This window comes from Ranitomeya variabilis, chromosome 1 (genome assembly GCF_051348905.1).
Source record: "Ranitomeya variabilis isolate aRanVar5 chromosome 1, aRanVar5.hap1, whole genome shotgun sequence".
Lineage (NCBI taxonomy): Eukaryota > Metazoa > Chordata > Amphibia > Anura > Dendrobatidae > Ranitomeya > Ranitomeya variabilis.
In genome coordinates, this window is record NC_135232.1 from 455,068,237 (window position 1) to 455,087,806 (window position 19,570).

At 42.5% G+C, this 19,570-nt stretch overlaps 1 protein-coding gene across 2 annotated transcripts in view; it reads right to left on the bottom strand.

The window, feature by feature from the left end:
• The window catches only part of CCDC171 (coiled-coil domain containing 171), a 104,575-nt gene that overhangs the window by 20,663 nt on the left and 64,342 nt on the right, over positions 1 to 19,570 (bottom strand). For both annotated transcript variants that reach the window (XM_077250025.1, XM_077250017.1), the window contains exons 12-18: positions 16,789 to 16,878; positions 12,335 to 12,535; positions 10,430 to 10,597; positions 10,103 to 10,291; positions 7,088 to 7,589; positions 2,974 to 3,090; positions 477 to 700 (exon numbers count right to left, since the gene is read on the bottom strand). In XM_077250025.1, coding sequence (XP_077106140.1) covers positions 477 to 700; positions 2,974 to 3,090; positions 7,088 to 7,589; positions 10,103 to 10,291; positions 10,430 to 10,597; positions 12,335 to 12,535; positions 16,789 to 16,878 — 1,491 coding nt within the window. The remainder of the gene's footprint in view (positions 1 to 476; positions 701 to 2,973; positions 3,091 to 7,087; positions 7,590 to 10,102; positions 10,292 to 10,429; positions 10,598 to 12,334; positions 12,536 to 16,788; positions 16,879 to 19,570) is intronic.

A 19,570-nucleotide genomic window follows, 5' to 3' on the forward strand; every position in this document is an offset into this window, starting at 1 on the left:
GATAAGAGAACTAGCATTACTGGAGTGTGCAATGGGTACACGATGTCCTAAATTGGGAGAGGTAATAACTCTACACAAGGATCATTGTTATGTCCACACTGGTTGGCTATGCTTCAGCAGAAATTTCACAGAAGTAAAATCTGCACACGAGAGTGGATTTTATGGTAAAAATCATGCAGAATCACCGAATATTTCACCCTTTGCATTGCTAAGAGTGAAATCCGCCAGTCAATTTATGCTATAGATTTTCGTTGTAACGCGTGGATAAAAATTAGCAAAATCTCATCCACAATACAGAGGATTTTTTTGGCAGACTGGATGTACCCTAAGTGAGCAAACAAATCCAAGTCCTCAGACTAGCCATAATAATGTATTGAGAATTCTGCACTTCCATGAACAATGGGCATGGTGAATAATTAGGCAGCGGAATGGTTTTATGTCTCTTATAAATAACTACGTTGTAAATGCTCTCATACCACAATGGGAGTTGTGCTAGTAAGCTCCACAGATGAAGTCTGGAAGTTGATTCTGTGAAGTCCACACATCAGTCTGTGCACAAGACTGTCAGGGTCCCCAGAAATGGAGAATCTCTGGAGTTCTGCACGTCTAGCTTCAGACCCCACATTCAGATGGCTCATCAGCTTAGAGAAACAGTTCTTGGACGCATCTGTAAGTCGCATTTGTGATCTAGAATCCAGGTCTACAGTGGAGAAATATCAACAAAATCATGAATCCAGGAGTCAATTTGACCCTATTTAGAGGCTATAGAGCGGCAGTAGAAAATTACAAACATGTGCAAGCAGGGCTGTGGAGTCAGAGTCTAAGTCGGTGTCTATTTTGGTGGAGTCGGAGTTGCTATAAAATGGACCAACTCAGACTACTAAAATATATAATAAATTGGGTAAAATAGTACAATGCAAGATGTGCTGAATATTTTTTCTTAAGATTTTGGGAAAGTTATGAAATGTCTTATAAATGTCTGTTCTGTCCTGATCTGGACTTTTAGTTGAGATGAATCTGTGCTGCACTTTATGCACATGCTCAGTAGTCTAGCTCCTCCTCCACAGATGAGATCAAAAAGGCACTCAGTGGTGCAGCACCTAATTAATGATTGAGCGATTGCTTGCGCTGAAACCCTCTGTTGTAGACATGGCCAATCCTCAGGTAACAGTAAATGGAGGTGAATGGACACAGGTGGCTGAATTAAAAGAATTACTTCTTCACTCATTTACTACAACTAAAAATTTAGGAGCTGAGAATTTAACTCCTGGCATTTTTAGAAAGGAGAGGAAGAACTTGTTGTTTTGCTTGTTCCACAGAGAAGGTTTAATCACAGATGGCATTGTTGCTTCAATGAAACAGAGAGGGATACTGCTATTAGAAAATAAAATTCTTCTGGCAGCTGTTTATGTGGACCAGAGTCATCATATATTGCTGGATGATCAACAGCTTACTAAAGAAAAAGGAGCTTTGATTGAGGTAGCAGTTAGGAGGAGTGGGCTACAGGACAGCCAAGAGCAAGAGGACTCAGGTCCTGCCAGTGCTGTTGCTGCCGTTTCTTTATCCTCATCAGATGAAAAGTTTCATTCCGAAAAGTATTTGGACATGGAGCAGGCAAAGCGTTACTGAAGGGAAAAAGATTTTACTCCCACAGTAAACACGTTGACCATATTTCAGCAAAGTTTTCATTTGCTCTTAAAGAAGTAGAAGAGTTCAATCGTTCATCAAAACTTACTGTGCACAAGGCAATTCTTTTATACCCTGAAATTGTTAGAGATGTTGCCCGTGTGGTCACCGCTTTGCAACCAACCCAAGTTAGTGTTGAGAGGTTGTTCTCAAGCCTTAAAATAATTAGGTCAGCTTTGATGCCATCTATGAAGGAGGACCTGATGGAGGCGATACTATTTCTCAGAGCAAATTCATAGACTGCACAAATGTTATTCAGTACGTTTTTGTTAACTGTTTTTCCCACTTACTTCATAGTGTATTGCATGTTTACAATTTATTAAAGTTTTTTTGTGTTCGAAAGATGTATTACAATAAATATATTCTATGTTCTATCTAAATCGTGTGATTATTGTATCATAATGGTCATTAAAAGCCTGATGTTACCATTTTACTACAGTAAATGTATCATTTAAACATAAGCCATGTATGAGAGAGTCAGAGTCGGAGCCAGAGAAATTGAAGAGTCTGAGTTTTGGCTTACCGACTACACAGCCCTGTGTGCCAGCAGTAGATTTCTAGGCACACTGACTGACTACATGGCACTGGACGTAAAATCTAATTTATGGAAAATATTAATAAAATACCACCATGTTATGATCCAGTCCGGAGTTTGTTTTCTGCTATTCTCTCTCTGCAGTGGTCATACGGGGATTAACCCCCTCTGCCTCGTTCTGGAGCAGGCTGGGCTTTTTCAGAACTCTGCAGTTTACTGGCCAGCGTTAGTGATAGTTCATGCTTCCAGGATACAGCCGCTGACCCGGATACCCTGGTAATCCTTCTGCCGCTGACATCCCGTATTTGTGTGAGACCCGTTCCCTACCCCTGACTTAGTGTTCGTCTGGTGATTTTCCTTACAGTGTATGACTCAGCCTGATCTCTGAACCCACCTCTTGCTTTCCATTTCTGATACTTCGTTCCCCGACCGGCTTTGACTTCTGGCTTGTACCCCGACTTCGTCTTACGTCTCACGTTTTGAATAACACGCTCCTGTTTGGTTCTGACTTCTGGCTTGTCTCTGACTTCGTGCTTTGCTGTTACCTCTGGTACTTCTGCTCCTGACAGTTTCTGACTGCTCGTCTGACCACTCTTTCCTTACCTGTAGCACCTGTGCGGCTGCTCAGTGTTGCTACGCTGTGAGTGTGCAGCCTCCCTTCCCTCACCAGCACCCCCTGGTGGAGGCTGTGCTGAACTGCACTGCAGCTGCATCACACACCAGAATTATAGAGCTTAAAGACATACATTTACCTTTCTGGTTTAAAACCCCAAACAAATCAGACATCGAAGTGGTGACGGCAGACAAAAGGTCAGTGCTGGTAATCCACTTCAAGGCTTCTTGACAACGCATCATTTCATCCTGTGGCCCTATAAACCAATAATGAAATAGGTAAAGTGTTAATCCCATCTTAGCCTTTCATGACAGACAGGAATCTCTCATTTTAGTGGCCGGCCACTGCGCGTTTTTGTAACTTCCATAGAAATGAATGAACCTAAGCTGGTGTCCGATTGAGGTTATTCACATCTCAGCCATGAAAGGTTGGGATTGGAATAACCTTTTAATTCACATTTTTTTTATGGACTGTGGCCAAAAGCAAAGGAAAAGAAAAATCTGTGATATAGCCCAAAAGCAATTGTTGTCATTGGCAAGGTTATAAATGTCTGATCGCTGGGAATCAGCCCAATCACCAAAATAGAGGTCCAGAGACACATCCCTGAATTTGGTGTCTCAGCCTCTATTCTCCTACTGTCTTCAGATTAAATATCAAATACTTTCTGAAAGATTCCCTTTAAGCATGCACAATACCGCTCCATTAACAACGTATGGGACTGACGGAGATCTGAGAACAGCAAACAACTGTCTCAGTCAGCCCCACAGACACTGAATGAAGTGACCACAGTTACATTTAAACTACGCAGCAGATCCAGTAGGATCAGAACTTCCAGTCTAGTGGCTCCCACCAACAGATATTTATCCTGTGAACAGATGAGAATTGTTCATGCAAAATGCATTAATTCTATGAAAGAAATGGAAATGGATTGTAATTTATTACACAAATAGTTTTATTCTACATGGCCAAAAGAATATGGAGCTCTGAGCATCACGTTCTACATGGCCAAAAGAATATGGAGCTCTGAACATCACGTTCTACATGGTCAAAAGAATATGGAGCTCTGAACATCATGTTCTACATGGTCAAAAGAATATGGAGCTCTGAACATCACATTCTACATGGCCAAAAGAATATGGAGCTCTGAGCATCACGTTCTACATGGCCAAAAGAATATGGAGCTCTGAACATCACGTTCTATATGGTCAAAAGAATATGGAGCTCTGAACATCACGTTCTACATGGTCAAAAGAATATGGAGCTCTGAGCATCACGTTCTACATGGCCAAAAGAATATGGAGCTCTGAGCATCACGTTCTACATGGCAAAAAGAATATGGAGCTCTGAGCATCACGTTCTACATGGCCAAAAGAATATGGAGCTCTGAGCATCACGTTCTACATGGCCAAAAGAATATGGAGCTCTGAGCATCACGTTCTACATGGCCAAAAGAATATGGAGCTCTGAGCATCACGTTCTACATGGTCAAAAGAATATGGAGCTCTGAACATCACGTTCTACATGGTCAAAAGAGTATGGAGCTCTGAACATCACGTTCTACATGGTCAAAAGAATATGGAGCTCTGAGCATCACGTTCTACATGGTCAAAAGAATATGGAGCTCTGAGCATCACGTTCTACATGGCCAAAAGAATATGGAGCTCTGAGCATCACGTTCTACATGGTCAAAAGAATATGGAGCTCTGAGCATCACGTTCTACATGGCCAAAAGAATATGGAGCTCTGAGCATCACGTTCTACATGGCCAAAAGAATATGGAGCTCTGAGCATCACGTTCTACATGGCCAAAAGAATATGGAGCTCTGAGCATCACATTCTACATGGCCAAAAGAATATGGAGCTCTGAGCATCACGTTCTACATGGTCAAAAGAATTCTGTACTTTACTGTGTTAACCTCACAAGTCAAACTGTAACCAACTGTAACCGTCATTTTAATTTTTATTTGATAAATCAATAGTACACATGAAAATAAGGCATCAAAACTATGAATTAACACATGTGGAATTATATACTTAACAAAAAAGTGTGAAACAACTGAAATTATGTCTTATATTCTAGGTTCTTCAAAGTAGCCACCTTTGGCTTTGATGACTGCTTTGCACACTCATGGCATTCTCTTGATGAGCTTCAAGAGGTAGTCACCGGGAATGGTCTTCCAACAATCTTGAAGGAGTTCCCAGAGATTCTTAGCACTTGTTGGCCCTTTTGCCTTCACTCTGCGGTCCAGCTCACCCCAAACCATCTCGATTGGGTTCAGGTTTGGTGACTGTGGAGGCCAGGTCATCTGGCGTAGCACCCCATCACTCTCCTTCTTGGTCAAATAGCCCTCACACAGCCTGGAGGTGTGTTTGGGGTCATTATCCTGTTGAAAAATAAATGATGGTCCAACTAAACGCAAACCGGATGGAATAGCATGCCGCTGCAAGATGCTGTGGTAGCCATGCTGGTTCAGTATGCCTTCTATTTTGAATAAATCCCCAACAGTGTCACCAGCAAAGCACCCCCACACCATCACACCTCCTCCTCCATGCTTCATGGTGGTAACCAGGCATGTAGAGTCCATCCGTTCACCTTTTCTGTGTCGCACAAAGACACGGTGGTTGGAACCAAAGATCTCACATTTGGACTCATCAGACCAAAGCACAGATTTCCACTGGTCTAATGTCCATTCCTTATGTTCTTTAGCCCAAACAAGTCTCTTCTGCTTGTTGCCTGTCCTTAGCAGTGGTTTTCTAGCAGCTATTTTACCATGAAGGCCTGCTGCACAAAGTCTCCTCTTAACCGTTGTTGTAGAGATGTGTCTGCTGCTAGAACTCTGTGTGGCATTGACCTGGTCTCTAATCTGAGCTGCTGTTAACCTGCGATTTCTGAGGCTGGTGACTCGAATAAACTTATCCTCAGAAGCAGAGGTGACTCTTGGTCTTCCTTTCCTGGGGCGGTCCTCATGTGAGCCAGTTTCTTTGTAGCTCTTGATGGTTTTTGCAACTGCACTTGGGGACACTTTCAAAGTTTGCCCAATTGTTCAGACTGACTGACCTTCATTTTCTTAAAGTAATGATGGCCACTCGTTTTTCTTTGCTTAGCTGCTTTTTTCTTGCCATAATACAAATTCTAACAGTCTATTCGGTAGGACTATCAGCTGTGAATCCACCAGACTTCTGCTCAACTCAACACAACTGATGGTCCCAACCCCATTTATAAGGCAAGAAATCCCACTTATTAAACCTGACAGGGCACACCTGTGAAGTGAAAACCATTCCCGGTGACTACCTCTTGAAGCTCATCAAGAGAATGCCAAGAGTGTGCAAAGCAGTCATCAAAGCCAAAGGTGGCTACTTTGAAGAACCTAGAATATAAGACATAATTTCAGTTGTTTCACACTTTTGTTAAGTATATAATTCCACATGTTTTAATTCATAGTTTTGATGCCTTCAGTGTGAATGTACAATTTTCATAGGCATGAAAATACAGAAAAATCTTTAAATGAGAAGGTGTGTGTCCAAACTTTTGGTCTGTATATAGAATTTGTTTTGCGGTTGCTGGATTTTACACTATCTCTTGCATGGTTTCAGCGCTCAGGAGCCAGCCTGATCCCTCTGTGCACTGTCTCAATGTATCTCCTACAACAGTGAGCTGATGAACTGTTTGTTTTTCTCGTAGTAACGCAATCCCTTTACTGTACTGATAGTTGCCTGCGCGTGTATAAAAGATCTGTTTTGGTGCAAGAGATGTGAAGGAATATAGTGACCATGATTGACATGATTCTGTATCCAATCACACACATTGCTTCCATCTTTGGCTTCCTACATGCATTTATATTGAATAGTATGAGCTAGTGCTGTAATTACACACCGAGAGAGATAAATGCAGCTGAATTCTGACTCAATTTACATCAGATTGCAGTCACTTTTGCTCCTTAGTCAACAAGAGGCTGAAGGGGGCATTGCTTAAAATGAAACCTATGCCAACATTTTTGCACAAAATATTGGTGCAATCAATTCCAAACACATATGGGTGAAAAGTTGTCTAAAGCATGAGAAACATGATTCCTCCATATACAAGGGAAGCTAGAGAGCAGTGGGGATAGAAGCATGTGACTTGTGATATATTGCACTTCAGGGAGGAGGAGATGGGAGATAACCACCTATTCAGTGTATCAGATGTCAGACAAGAATGAGATAAAACACCAGAAGCACGATCATGTAACTGAATGATATATGCATGGTCTTACTGATGGTTTTGCTGTTTTGGTCTCCTCCAGGACACACCAAAAGACTGGGTCCTTTATTCCTGACTCCTCTCCAAGTAAAGAGTGTCCTGCTAGATCGTCCAAGTTGCTGAAGTCTTTTAGTTGCCAAAACCACTATGACACCACGTCGAAATACATACATCATACATGCAGAACATTTAGGACTTTTTGTGGAACCACTATTCTTTTGAACGTCACTGTCAGACAATGCTTGTACTAGATTCCGGATTTCGCTTTGGACATCTAAATAAATGTTCATCTGGTCTTGAAGGAAATTTCTCTGTGTGGATAAAGTGTGAGCTCTACTGTACAGTGGGTATAACGCACCAGCCATGAGAGCACAGGCTGCAAGTAGAGACTTATGGTCCTTTTCTGTGTTAATCAGGAGATTTTTTATGTGCACATTCTCCAGTGCCATCTGATCTTTGGTTTTTTCACAAATGGAGATCTTATCTTTTGATTTTTCTGCAATTTTTAGATATTTCTGCAAAATAAAAACATAATGTATCACTTTAATATCAATGTACAAGACCAGTATTTACTGGTATCAATTCTACAATTGGCTGCTCTAAATTCAGAAAATCACATTGGATCTTTTTATGTAAAATGCTGCACTTTCAATTTACAACTATGGAGGAATCCAAGAACCTAAAGCAGGCTAGTCATCATAGACCTATCTTACAGGAGCAGACTGGGCAGTTTTAAATGGGTTCTTCAGGAATAGAAAAACTATATATATTCCATTGGATATTCTCTTTTAATACTGGAGATACCAGCAGTACTGAAATAAGAAAAGACTGCTCACATACCTGACCACACTGTCTATCTAATCTAATATTGGAGATACCAGGAGTACCGAGGTAAGAAGAGGCTGCTGTCCACCCTATCTGATCTAATACTGGAAATACCTGGAGTGCTGAGGCAAGAAGTGGCTGCTGTCCACCCTGGCTATCTGATCTAATACTGGAGATACATGGAGTACTGAGGTAAGACGAGGCTGCTCACACTACTGTCCACCTGTCTATCTGATCAAATACTGGAGATACCTACAGTACTGAGGTAAGAAGAGGCTGCTGTCCACGATGTCTATCTGATCTAATACTGGAGATACCTGAGTACTGAGGTAAGAAGAGGCTGCTCACACTGCTGACCACACTGTCTATGTAATCTAATACTGGAAATACCAGGCGTACTGAGGTAAGAGGAGGCTGCTGTCCACCCCATCTGATCTAATACTGCAAATACCTGGAGTGCTGAGGTAAGAAGAGGCTGCTGTCCACCCTGTCTGTCTGATCTAATACTGGAGATACCTGAAGTACTGAGGTAAGAGGAGGCTGCTGTCCACCCCATCTGATCTAATACTGCAAATACCTGGAGTGCTGAGGTAAGAAGAGGCTGCTGTCCACCCTGTCTGTCTGATCTAATACTGGAGATACCTGAAGTACTGAGGTAAGACGAGGCTGCTGTCCACCCTATCTGATCTAATACTGGAGATACCTTGAGTACTGAGGTAAGAAGAGGCTGCTGTCCACCCGTCTTTCTGATCTAACACTGTAGCTACATGGAGTACTGAGGTAAAAAAAGGCTGCTGTCCACCCTGTAATTCTGATCTAATACTGGAGATACTTCAGTACTGAGGTAAGAAGAGGCTGCTCACACTGCTGACCACACTGTCTATGTAATCTAATACGGGAGATACTAGGCGTACTGAGGTAAGAAGAGGCTGCTCACACTGCTGACCACATTGTCTAGCTAATCTAATACTGGAGATACAAGGCGTACTGAGGTAAGAAGAGGCAGCTGTCCACTCTGTATCTGATCTAATACTGGAGATACCAGGAGAACAGAGATCAGAAAGACAGTGTGGACAGCAGCCTCTTCTTATCTAATATTGGAGATACCTGAAGTACTGTGGAAAGAAGAGGCTGCTCACACAGATGGCCACCTTGTCTATAAGATCTAATACTGAAGATATCACGAGTGCTGAGGTGAGGCTGCTTTCACACATCAGGTTTTTTGTTTCAGGCTAAATCCGGCGAGTGTTGGAAAAACTGGATCCGGCGCAGATTGTGACAAACTGATGCGACGGATCCGTTTTTTTGACGGATCCGGTTAGCCTATCTAGAGTATTGGCTAAAAAAAAAATGGGAGCATGCTCAGTTTAAAAAACCGTATCAGGCCGCCGGATCCGCTTTTTTCCGGATTCGGCACCTTCCGGCTCCCATAGGCTTCCATTCTAGCAAACAGCCGGAAGCGCCGGATGCGGCGCTTCAGGCTTTTTCGCCGGAGACAAAAAACGTTGCAGTAGACGTTTTTTTTCAGAAGCCGGAATCGGAATTTTAGCCGGATCCGGAAAAAAACGGAAGGAACGCTGGGCCATGCGGCGCGATCCGGCGCTAATACAAGTCATTGGGGGAAAAACCGGTTCCGGTTTTTATTTTTTCCGGTTCCGGTTTTTCTCTTAAGAGCCGGATTTAGCCTGAAACAAAAAAAAACTGATGTGTGAAAGCAGCCTAAGAAGTGAATGGTCATACTGGTGACCACACTGCTTATCTAATCTAATACTGGAGATACCAGGCGCACTAAGGTAATATGAGGCTGCTGTCCACACGGTCTATCTGGTCCAATACTGGAGAAACCAGGAGTACTGAGGTAAAAAAGAGTGGATAGCAGCCCCTTCTTATATATTACTGGAAATACCTGTAGTACTGAGGAAAGAAGACGCTGCTCACAATGCTTTTTTCCTCATAATCAATTTCTCAAAAAAGACCTTTCTTTGTGATCTGGGCAAATTAAATACTGGAACCACTGACATTTAAGAGGGCAGGCTAGTTTGGTCCCCCATTACTGAAGTGTCTGTTTGTCACTCTCTATTAGGGTGTAGGAGACATGAGCACAACTAAAATATTTTGCCCTTTTAAACCAGAAATGAACATTTAAATAGTAATAATTATGAAAGATAAAGCATGTAGATAATGTCATAGTTTTTTCCTTTACCTGTGCTTTGGAGTTAGTCTCCCCAAGGAGAACTGAATAATGTTGTTCTAAATCTTTAGTCTTTTTTTGCCAGGCATTTTGCTGTTCTTTCATCTGCTGAGTGAGTCGGTCAAGTGAGTCCTCATGTTTTTTTTGCAGATCCTTCAACACATCAGCCTTGTTCTTGCAAGCATGTTCTAGATGGAAAACCTAATAAAGAGAAGGAGCATTGGAGCATATGTAGCTGGCATAGGAGTCAAAATATCATGTGTATGTGTGCGACACTTAACCATGCAGAATACATTCTAACATTATATGCATGAAAAAAACAGACTCAAATAACTGTACCTTATTTTTGGCTTGGTGGACGTCAGAGAGAAGGGCATCTACATTCTCCTGCAAAATAACACAGAGTTCTGGCCAAGAGAAGTTACCCTCTAGGCTTTCTGGTTCTTTTAGAAGCACACAACCTGATACCAGCTGCTGATATAGACCGTGAAGAAATGTTATCTTCTCCTGAAAAAAAAAAGAAAGTGTTTCTATCAAAATGTGTCAAATGTAATTAAACACATATGTAAAATGTATAAATATTACAGAACAACCACTTATTAATTTCTCTTGGATGTTGTAGAAGTATAAAGTAAAAATCTATACCGGCCTCCAGTACCGAAACCGCTACCGCCTCCCTCAGCTCTTTGTCCTTGGTTGGTCTCCTGACATAAACAATGACACTTAATCACTGAAGTCCTTTAGCACCCGTTGATTGGCTGCAGCCTTCACATTTACAGTTTCTTCCACTCGGATAGGTCTATGAAGGCTGTAGCCAATCAGCGTCCACCTACTGGCTGCAGTAGTCAAAAGACATTCCTTATGTTAAGAGACCAGCACAAGGCTGAGAGTGGAGGAGCAGCACTAGCCTGGGAGTCTAGTATAGACTTTGGTAGCCTGGGGCCATTAATAAGGGGTTGTCCACTAGTGGACAATCCCTGTAATATAGAGTTTGCTCCACTCTTCCTAAAAGGTGTTTAGGTGAAGCTCTAAGTGGATATTTGTAGTTCTTCCACACCAAAGTCACCCAACCATGCCTTCATGGGCCTTGATTTGTGCACCAATGGGGCAGCCATTTTGGACCTTCCCAAAAGCTGTTCATACCAAGATGGAAACATAACTGTCCACAAAGTCTTTATATACTGAAGCAGTAAGATTTCCCTTCACTGGAACTAAGGGGCCTATGCCTTAAATGGGTTGACCGGTCCAAATCGTTAAGTCTGCAGTCACTTTGTGTGACTGCAGACTTCTGAATCCCCCCAGTGAACGCACTGTGAGTTGTGGGAATTTGCAGCGTTCTGAGCCAGGACTGGAGGGTATGTTAATCTTATACATACGTCTAGCCACAACCTATGTAGTGGGTGCAGCCTCGCTACATACAATTGTGTTGAGAAAGGGTGAGACCTGACTAGACACGTGGCCAACTAGATGGCGGGGCCTTGAGCCATACAACTGTATTGAAAGAAGTATTTATAACTCATACATACCCTCCGGTCCTGGCTCAGAGACCGGTGAATCAGTGCACTGGGGGGGATTCATGAGTCTGCAGTCGCACAGAGTAACTGCAGACTTATCTATTTGGACTGGACAACCCCTTTAATGAATCGGGGGCCAATGGCCCTCATTTATGCAACCTGTCAAGCAAAAAACACCACGTTTCTGTTATCGGCAACCAATCTGTATCAGCTTTCATTTTTTTTTAACTTCATTCGTAAAATGAAAGCTGCGCTATGATTGGTTGACTGACAACAACAAGTCTTTCCTGTTAGACAGTTTTGATAAACCAGGCCCTTTATACAATAAAAGAATGCGCAGCCACAGACTGCTTTGTTCTATTTATTAATTTTATTAAAAGTTAGGGCCAAAACCACTTCTAAGTGCTCCTAAGGCCCCCAAAAGGTCCCGACTTTCTACAAAAGTCAGATGCTAACTAATCTTACAACCCTCTGGAGCCGCTTTCAGTTAAACAGTGAGATTTTGCTCCTTGCACTAACCCAGTACTGCCAAGTACGAGGATACCCAGGAGTAACATATTGAATATTTGGCAGTCCAGGGATATTGGAAAGTGCGCGATCTCGCTCTTCTACTGCGAGAGTGGCCACTGAGGTTCTGCATGTAGAAAGTCAAGCTCTTGAGGACCCAAAAATAAAGGTGGACATGTCGGTATGTAAACTTTCCAGTAGCATTTAGAAAGATGTTTTATACCTCTGCCTCCTTCTGAAAAGTTTGGGTTATTGTCTGGATTTCACGTTCCAACTCCAAGCCTCTCATCTTTTCCTGCTCCCAGATGTCACGCGCCTTCATAAGTTCGGTCTTAAGCTGGGCTATGTGAGACTCTCTCTCCACACAAGCAACATCGAGTCTCTGTAACTCCTTCTTGGACCCTTGTTGTTCCGATCTAGTGTTCTGAATGACACAAAGACATTTCAAATGAGAATACTAGTCGGTAGGGTTGAGCGAAACGGATCGTTCATTTTCATAAGTCGCCGACTTTTGGTAAAGTCGGCGTCTCGTGAAACCCGACCCCTATGTGGGGTCGGCCATGCAGTACGCGATCTTGGCGCCAAAGTCGCGTTTCGTATTACGCGTTTAGCGCCATTTTTACAGCCAATGAAGGAGCGTGGGCAGAGCGATGGCATAGGGGTTAGGGCGCGCATCATTTTATCGCTTGTGCGCAGTAGCGATCTGGCAGCTACAGCGCCCAAATTTTGCACATACACACTACTAACATTAGTAGTGTGGAATATGCAAAAAAAAAAAGGGATATGAGATGGTTTACTGTATGTAAACCATGTCTCATATCATGTCGGGTTTAGGCAGGAGAAATGAAAAGCCGGCAATTGAATTACCGGCTTTTCACTAACACCGCTGCGTATTTCTCGCAAGTCACACTGCTGGTCCGTGTGGAATCCGTATTTTTCTCGCCCCCCATAGACTTTCATTGGCGATTTTTTTGCGCAATACGGTGACAAACGCAGCATGCTGCGATTTTGTATGGCCGTACAGGACCGTATATTATGGATGCGTAATATACGGCAGATAGGAGCTGGGCCATAGAGAATCATTGGGCCGTGTGTAATGCGAATTTTACGGACGTAGTTTATGCGCTCATACGTCCGTAAAACTCGCTAGTGTGAGGCCGGCCTTAAGCTGTACACAGATGAGAGTTGGGAGGCTACATAAGGCTATGTTGACACATTGCGTTTTTGGCGTTTATATATATACATTATATATATATATATACAAAGTTTAAGCTTACAAAAAGCCGGTTTTGCTGCTTTTATTTTTGCTTAGTTTTTGCAGCATTTTCATCACGGTACTTTTGTCTTTTGTGTATGCTGATAAAGTTTAGTTAACCCCTTCATGACCCAGCCTATTTTGACCTTAATAACCTGGCCGTTTTTTGCAATTCTGACCAGTGTCCTTTTATGAGGTAATAACTCAGGAACGCTTCAATGGATCCTAGCGGTTCTGAGACTGTTTTATCGTGACATATTGGGCTTCATGTTAGTGGTAAATTTAGGTCGATAATTTTGCGTTTATTTGTGAAAAAAATGGAAATTTGGCGAAAATTTCACAATTTTCAATTTTTGAATTTTTATTCTGTTAAACGAGAGAGTTTATGTGACACAAAACAGTTAATAAATAACATTACCCACATGTCTACTTTACATCATCAGAATTTTGGAAACAACATTTTTTTTGCTAGGAAGTTATAAGGGTTAAAATTTGACCAGAGATTTCTCATTTTCAAAAGTTTGAGGGGTCTATATGGCTGAAAATACGCAAAAGTGGCACCATTCTAAAAACTGCACCCATCAAGGTGCTCAAAACCACATTCAAGAAGTTTATTAACCCTTCAGGTGCTTCACAGCAGCAGAAGCAACATGGAAGGAAAAAATGAACATTTAACTTTTTAGTCACGAAAAAGATATTTTAGCAACAATTTTTTTTATTTTCACAAGGGTAAAAAGAGAAACTGGACCCCAAAAGTTATTGTACAATTTCTCCTGAGTACGCCGATACCCCATATGTGGGGGGAAACCACTGTTTGGGCACACGACAGGGCTCAGAAGGGAAGGAGCGCCATTTGACTTTTTCAATTAAAAATTGGCTCCAATCTTTAGCGGACACCATGTCGCGTTTGGAGAGCCTCTGTGTGCCTAAACATTGGAGCTCCCCCACAAGTGACCCCATTTTGGAAACTAGACCCCCCAAAGGAGCTTATCTAAATGCATAGTGAGCACTTTGAACCTCCAGGTGCTTCACAAATTGATCCGTAAAAATGAAAAAGTACTTCTTTTTTTTTTCACAAAAAATGTATTTTAGCCTCGATTTTTTCATTTTCACATAGGCAACAGGATAAAATAAATCCTAAAATGTGTTGGGCAATTTCTCCTGAGTACACCGATACCTCACATGTGGGGGTAAACCACTGTTTGTGCACACGGCAAGGCTCGGAAGGGAAGGAGCGCCATTTGACTTTTGAATGAAAAATTAGCTCCAATCGTTAGCGGACACCATGTCGCGCTTGGAGAGCCCCTGTGTATCTAAAGATTGGGGCTCCCCCACAAGTGACCCCATTTTGGAAACTAGACCCCCCAAGGAACTTATCTAGATGCATAGTGAGCACTTTGAACCCCCAGGTGCTTCACAAAATGATCGGTAAAAATGAAAAAGTTTTTTTTTTTTTTTCACAAAAAATTTCTTTTAGCCTCAATTTGTTCATTTCCACAAGGGCAACAGGATAAAATGGATCCTGAAATGTATTGTGCAATTTCTCCTGAGTACACTGTTTGGGCACATGGCAGGGCTCGGAAGGGAAGGAGCGCCATTTGACTTTTTTGAATTAAAAATTAGCTCCAATCGTTAGTTTGGAGAGCCCCTGTGTGCCTAAACATTGGAGCTCCCCCACATGAGACCCCATTTTGGAAACTAGATCTCCCATGGAACTAATCTAGATGTGCGGTGACCACTTTAAACCCCCAAGTGCTTCACAGAAGTTTATAACGCAGAGCCGTGAAAATAAAAAATCATTCTTCTTTCCTCAAAAATTATTTTTTAGCCCTCAATTTCTTATTTTCACAAGAGTAACAGGAGAAATTGGACCCCAAAAGTTGTTGTCCAGTTTGTCCTGAGTATGATGATACCCCATATGTGGGGGGGGGGGGGGGGAACCACTGTTTGGGCACACGTCGGGGCTCGGAAGGGAAGTAGTGACGTTTTGGAATGCAGACTTTGATGGAATGATCTGCTGGCGTCACGTTGCGTTTGCAGAGCCCCTGATGTGCCTAAACAGTAGAAACCCCCCACAAGTGACCCCATTTTGGAAACCAGTCCCCCCAAGGAACTTATCTAGACATGTGGTGAGCACTTTGAACCCCCTAGTGCTTCACAGAAGTTTACAATGCAGAGCCGTGAAAATAAAATATCATTTTTCTTTCCTCAAAAATTATGTTTTAGCAAGCAATTTTTTATTTTCACAAGGGTAACAGGAGAAATTGGACCCCAATAGTTGTTGCCCAGTTTGTCCTGAGTATGCTGGTACCCCATATGTGGGGGTAAACCACTGTTTGGGCGCACGTCAGGGCTCGGAAGGGAGGGAGCACCATTTGACTTTTTGAACGCAAGATTGGCTGGAATCAATGGTGGCGCCATGTTGCGTTTGGAGACCCCTGATGTGCCTAAACAGTGGAAACCACTAAATTCTAACTCCAACACTAACCCCAACACTAACCCCAACACACCCCTAACCCTAATCCCAACTCTAGCCATAACCCTAATCACAACCCTAACCCCAACACATCCCTAACCACAACCCTAACCCCGACACACCCCTAACCCTAATCCCAACCCTAACCACAACCCCAACACACCCCTAACCACAACCCTAATCCCGACACACCCCTAACCCTAATCCCAACCCTAACCCCAATTCTAACCCTAACCCCAACACACCCCTAACCCTAACCCTAACCACAAGCCTAATCTTAACCCTATTTCCAACCCTAGCCCTAATTCCAACCCTAACCCTAAGTCTATGTGCCCACGTTGTGGATTCGTTTGAGATTTTTCTGCACCATTTTTGAAAAATCTGCAGGTAAAATGCACTGTGTTTTACCTGCGGATTTACCGCGGATTTCCAGTGTTTTTTGTGCAGATTTCACCTGCGGATTCCTATTGAGGAACAGGTGTAAAACGCTGTGGATTCCGCACAAAGAATTGACATGCTGCGGAAAATACAATGCAGCGTTTCCACGCTGTATTTTCCGCACCATGGGCACAGCGGATTTGGTTTTCCATAGGTTTACATAGTACGGTAAACCTGATGGAAAACTGCTAGGATCCGCAGCCAAATCCGCACCGTGTGCACATAGCCTAATTCTATCCCTAACCCGAATTCTAACCCTAACCCTAGTTCTAAACCTAACCCTAGTGGAAAAATAAAAGTAAATATATTTTCTTTATTTTATTATTGTCCCTACCTATGGGGGGTGATAAAGGGGGTTCATTTACTATTTTTTTTTAGTTTGATCACTGTGATAGGTTTATCTTTGGGGAGAAAGATTTGCGTTTAGTAAATATATATAGTCATTATTGGACATTGAGCATCAGGGATTGTGTCGAAAGAAAAATTATATGATAGGACATAAAAATACCTCAAGGTTTTTTCGCATGGCATGTATGATTTGTTCAGAAGATTCAAGTTCCTCTTTCATTCCGGCACAGATCCGTTTTCTGGTCTCCAGCTATTGAGGGGAAAAAAATACACAAAAATGTCACTTGGCTCAATACTGGTTCGTCATGAAAATTTTACACGAGTTTTCGAATTATTACTGGATATTTCAAATTAAATCATTAGTATATCACATTATTCTGATACTACTTAAGGCCTCATTCACACATTCGTGGGAAAAATCCTGCGATCTGTTAATATACTGAGCTTGAACTGAGGTGACCTCATCACTGGCTTTTTCCCACAGTACTGAGGCCACAGCAGTTCAGCCCTGCCCTGGACACGCAGCCTCACTGACCAGCAGTAACCACGATAATGTCACCGCTGGTCAATGATGCTGCACTCGCAGCAGTTCAGTCACGGTTGCATTTTGGTACTGTCCAGGTAAAAAAAAACTATTTATCCCCTAGACATGGATTACGGCGTGGGACAGAACGACGGAGAGGTAAGGGATATTGTTGTTTATTTATTTTTGGTTTATTACAGGAGATGAGGGCTTTAGTGGAATTAGGCATTAGGTGTATAACTGTGTTTGTTATTTTTAAATAAAAATGGAACGGTGTTTTGTTTTATTTCTAATAAAAGACTTTATACTGGCTGTGTGTTTATTTACCATGTGACTATAGGATTAGTAATGGATAGGTATCTTATCCATTACTAAGCTGTGGACTTGATGTCACCTGAAAATACAAAGGTGACATCAACCCCACAAACATGAACCCCACTTGCCACCGCTACCGGGCAAGTGGGAAGAGCCAGGCAAAGCACCAGAATTGGGGCATCTAACAAATGCGCCGTTTCTGGGCAGCTGTGGGATGTTATTTTAAGGCTGGGGGGCCTATATCAATGGCTCCTTACCAGCCTGAGAATACCAGCCCCCAGCTGTCAGCTTTACCAAGGCTGGTTGTCAAAAATGGGGGGACCCCATACCATTTTTTTTCAATTATTTATTGAAATCATTAAAAAAACAGTATGGGGACCCCTCTATTCTTGATAACCAGCCTTGCTGAAGCTTACAGCTGAGGGTTGCAGCCCCCAGCTGTGAGTTTGCCTGGCTGGTTATAGAAAATATGGGGGAACCCACGCCGGGTTTTTCATTTATTTATTTATAGCACAGGCTGCGCGTGAGGAATACTGTCATCAGCTGTTCCTGCTGTCACTGTTATTAGTGGCAACAGGTGTAGGCTGATGGGAGTAATAGTCTCAAAAGTCCCCGCCTGCTGTCATTGTTCTCACTTGAATACAACTCTCAGCATTCTCCCCTGATCGCGCTGATTGCCGGGAGAGCAGGGTAGAATGATGAGAGCCATCTTAAGCACCCGGCGTCGGGAACAGCACTTACTGTAGTGCTTCTTTCCTGTCGCCCATCCGTGTAGTACTGATGCGGCACACGGTTGCCACACATGTGTCGCAAGTATTATACACACGGACACTGTCATCTACGGTACCGGAAAAAACAGACGTGTGAAACCAGCCTAATACAGTTTTGGAAACACTATAAGTTACAACTTACAGAAATATTTGATTTTTTACACTGGTCAGAGACTGATTGATCATTCAGGAAGATACAATGTCTGACTGCAATAAGAGTGATAGTAAGCAATGCACCAAAGCCTTCAAAAGTCTATCTTCACATTTGTATCTCAAGCCCAGGCTCAGCTGTATCTCAAGCTCAGATTATAAACACAACAAAGTGGAGCTGACTGTGCTTTCTAGGAGGACTCTCATTTTGTCCAACTAAGGCCCTGGATAAAACTGAACCCTGCAGTAATATGGAACATTTTTTCAGGAGACTGCGCCTGAGGGAATATTTCAATGATACAGAAGATTCAGAAAACACTAGGACTGAAGGAAAAGGGATCCCAACAACCAAGAAGAGGTCAGACTGGACACCTGCACCTGGAAGCAACCCTCAGTTGGATAAATATATAGACTCCTTCAGACATTTGATAAAATCCACCATCATAGATACAAACAGGAGACAACCATCCAACATCAGTGCCCAGGAGAGAAAGGCCATACAGTGTCTGAAAACCAACAAAGAAATCATCATTAAACCTGCTGACAAGGGAGGTGCAATAGCCATGATGAACACATCAGGCTATATGAAGAAAGAAAATAGACAACTTATGGACACACGCTACTACAAAAAATTGGAGTCGGGTCCTACACAGGACTATTACAAGGAACTAAACAAGTTGGTATCTTGTCTGCCCGACGAATCCATAAGAGCCGATGACCTGATAGCAGAAAATCCACAAATCTGGAAATGTGGGCACCCTTACTGAGCAGGTATCTGGATGGGTAGAGGGTATTCTTAAACCCCTGGTAAAGGATACACCCAGCTTAATTCAGGACACAACTGACCTATTGAATAAACTATCAGCAATAGGTCCTCTACCAGAAGGAACCATCCTGGCCACCATGGATGTGGAATCTTTGTACTCCAATATCCCACACCAGGATGGATTAAATGTCTGCAAATTCTTCCTGAAAAAGACAGGGACTGATGCTGATTCTATGGTGAAACTTATAAAATTCATCCTCAGCGGCAATTTCTTTGAATTTGACAACAAGATATATCTACAGGAGACTGGCACAGCAATGAGAAGTAAAATGGCCCCACAGTATGCAAATCTTTTCATGGGCAAGCTTGAAAGTGACTTTTTGTCCTCATGTCCCATCAGGCCTCTGGCCTACTACCG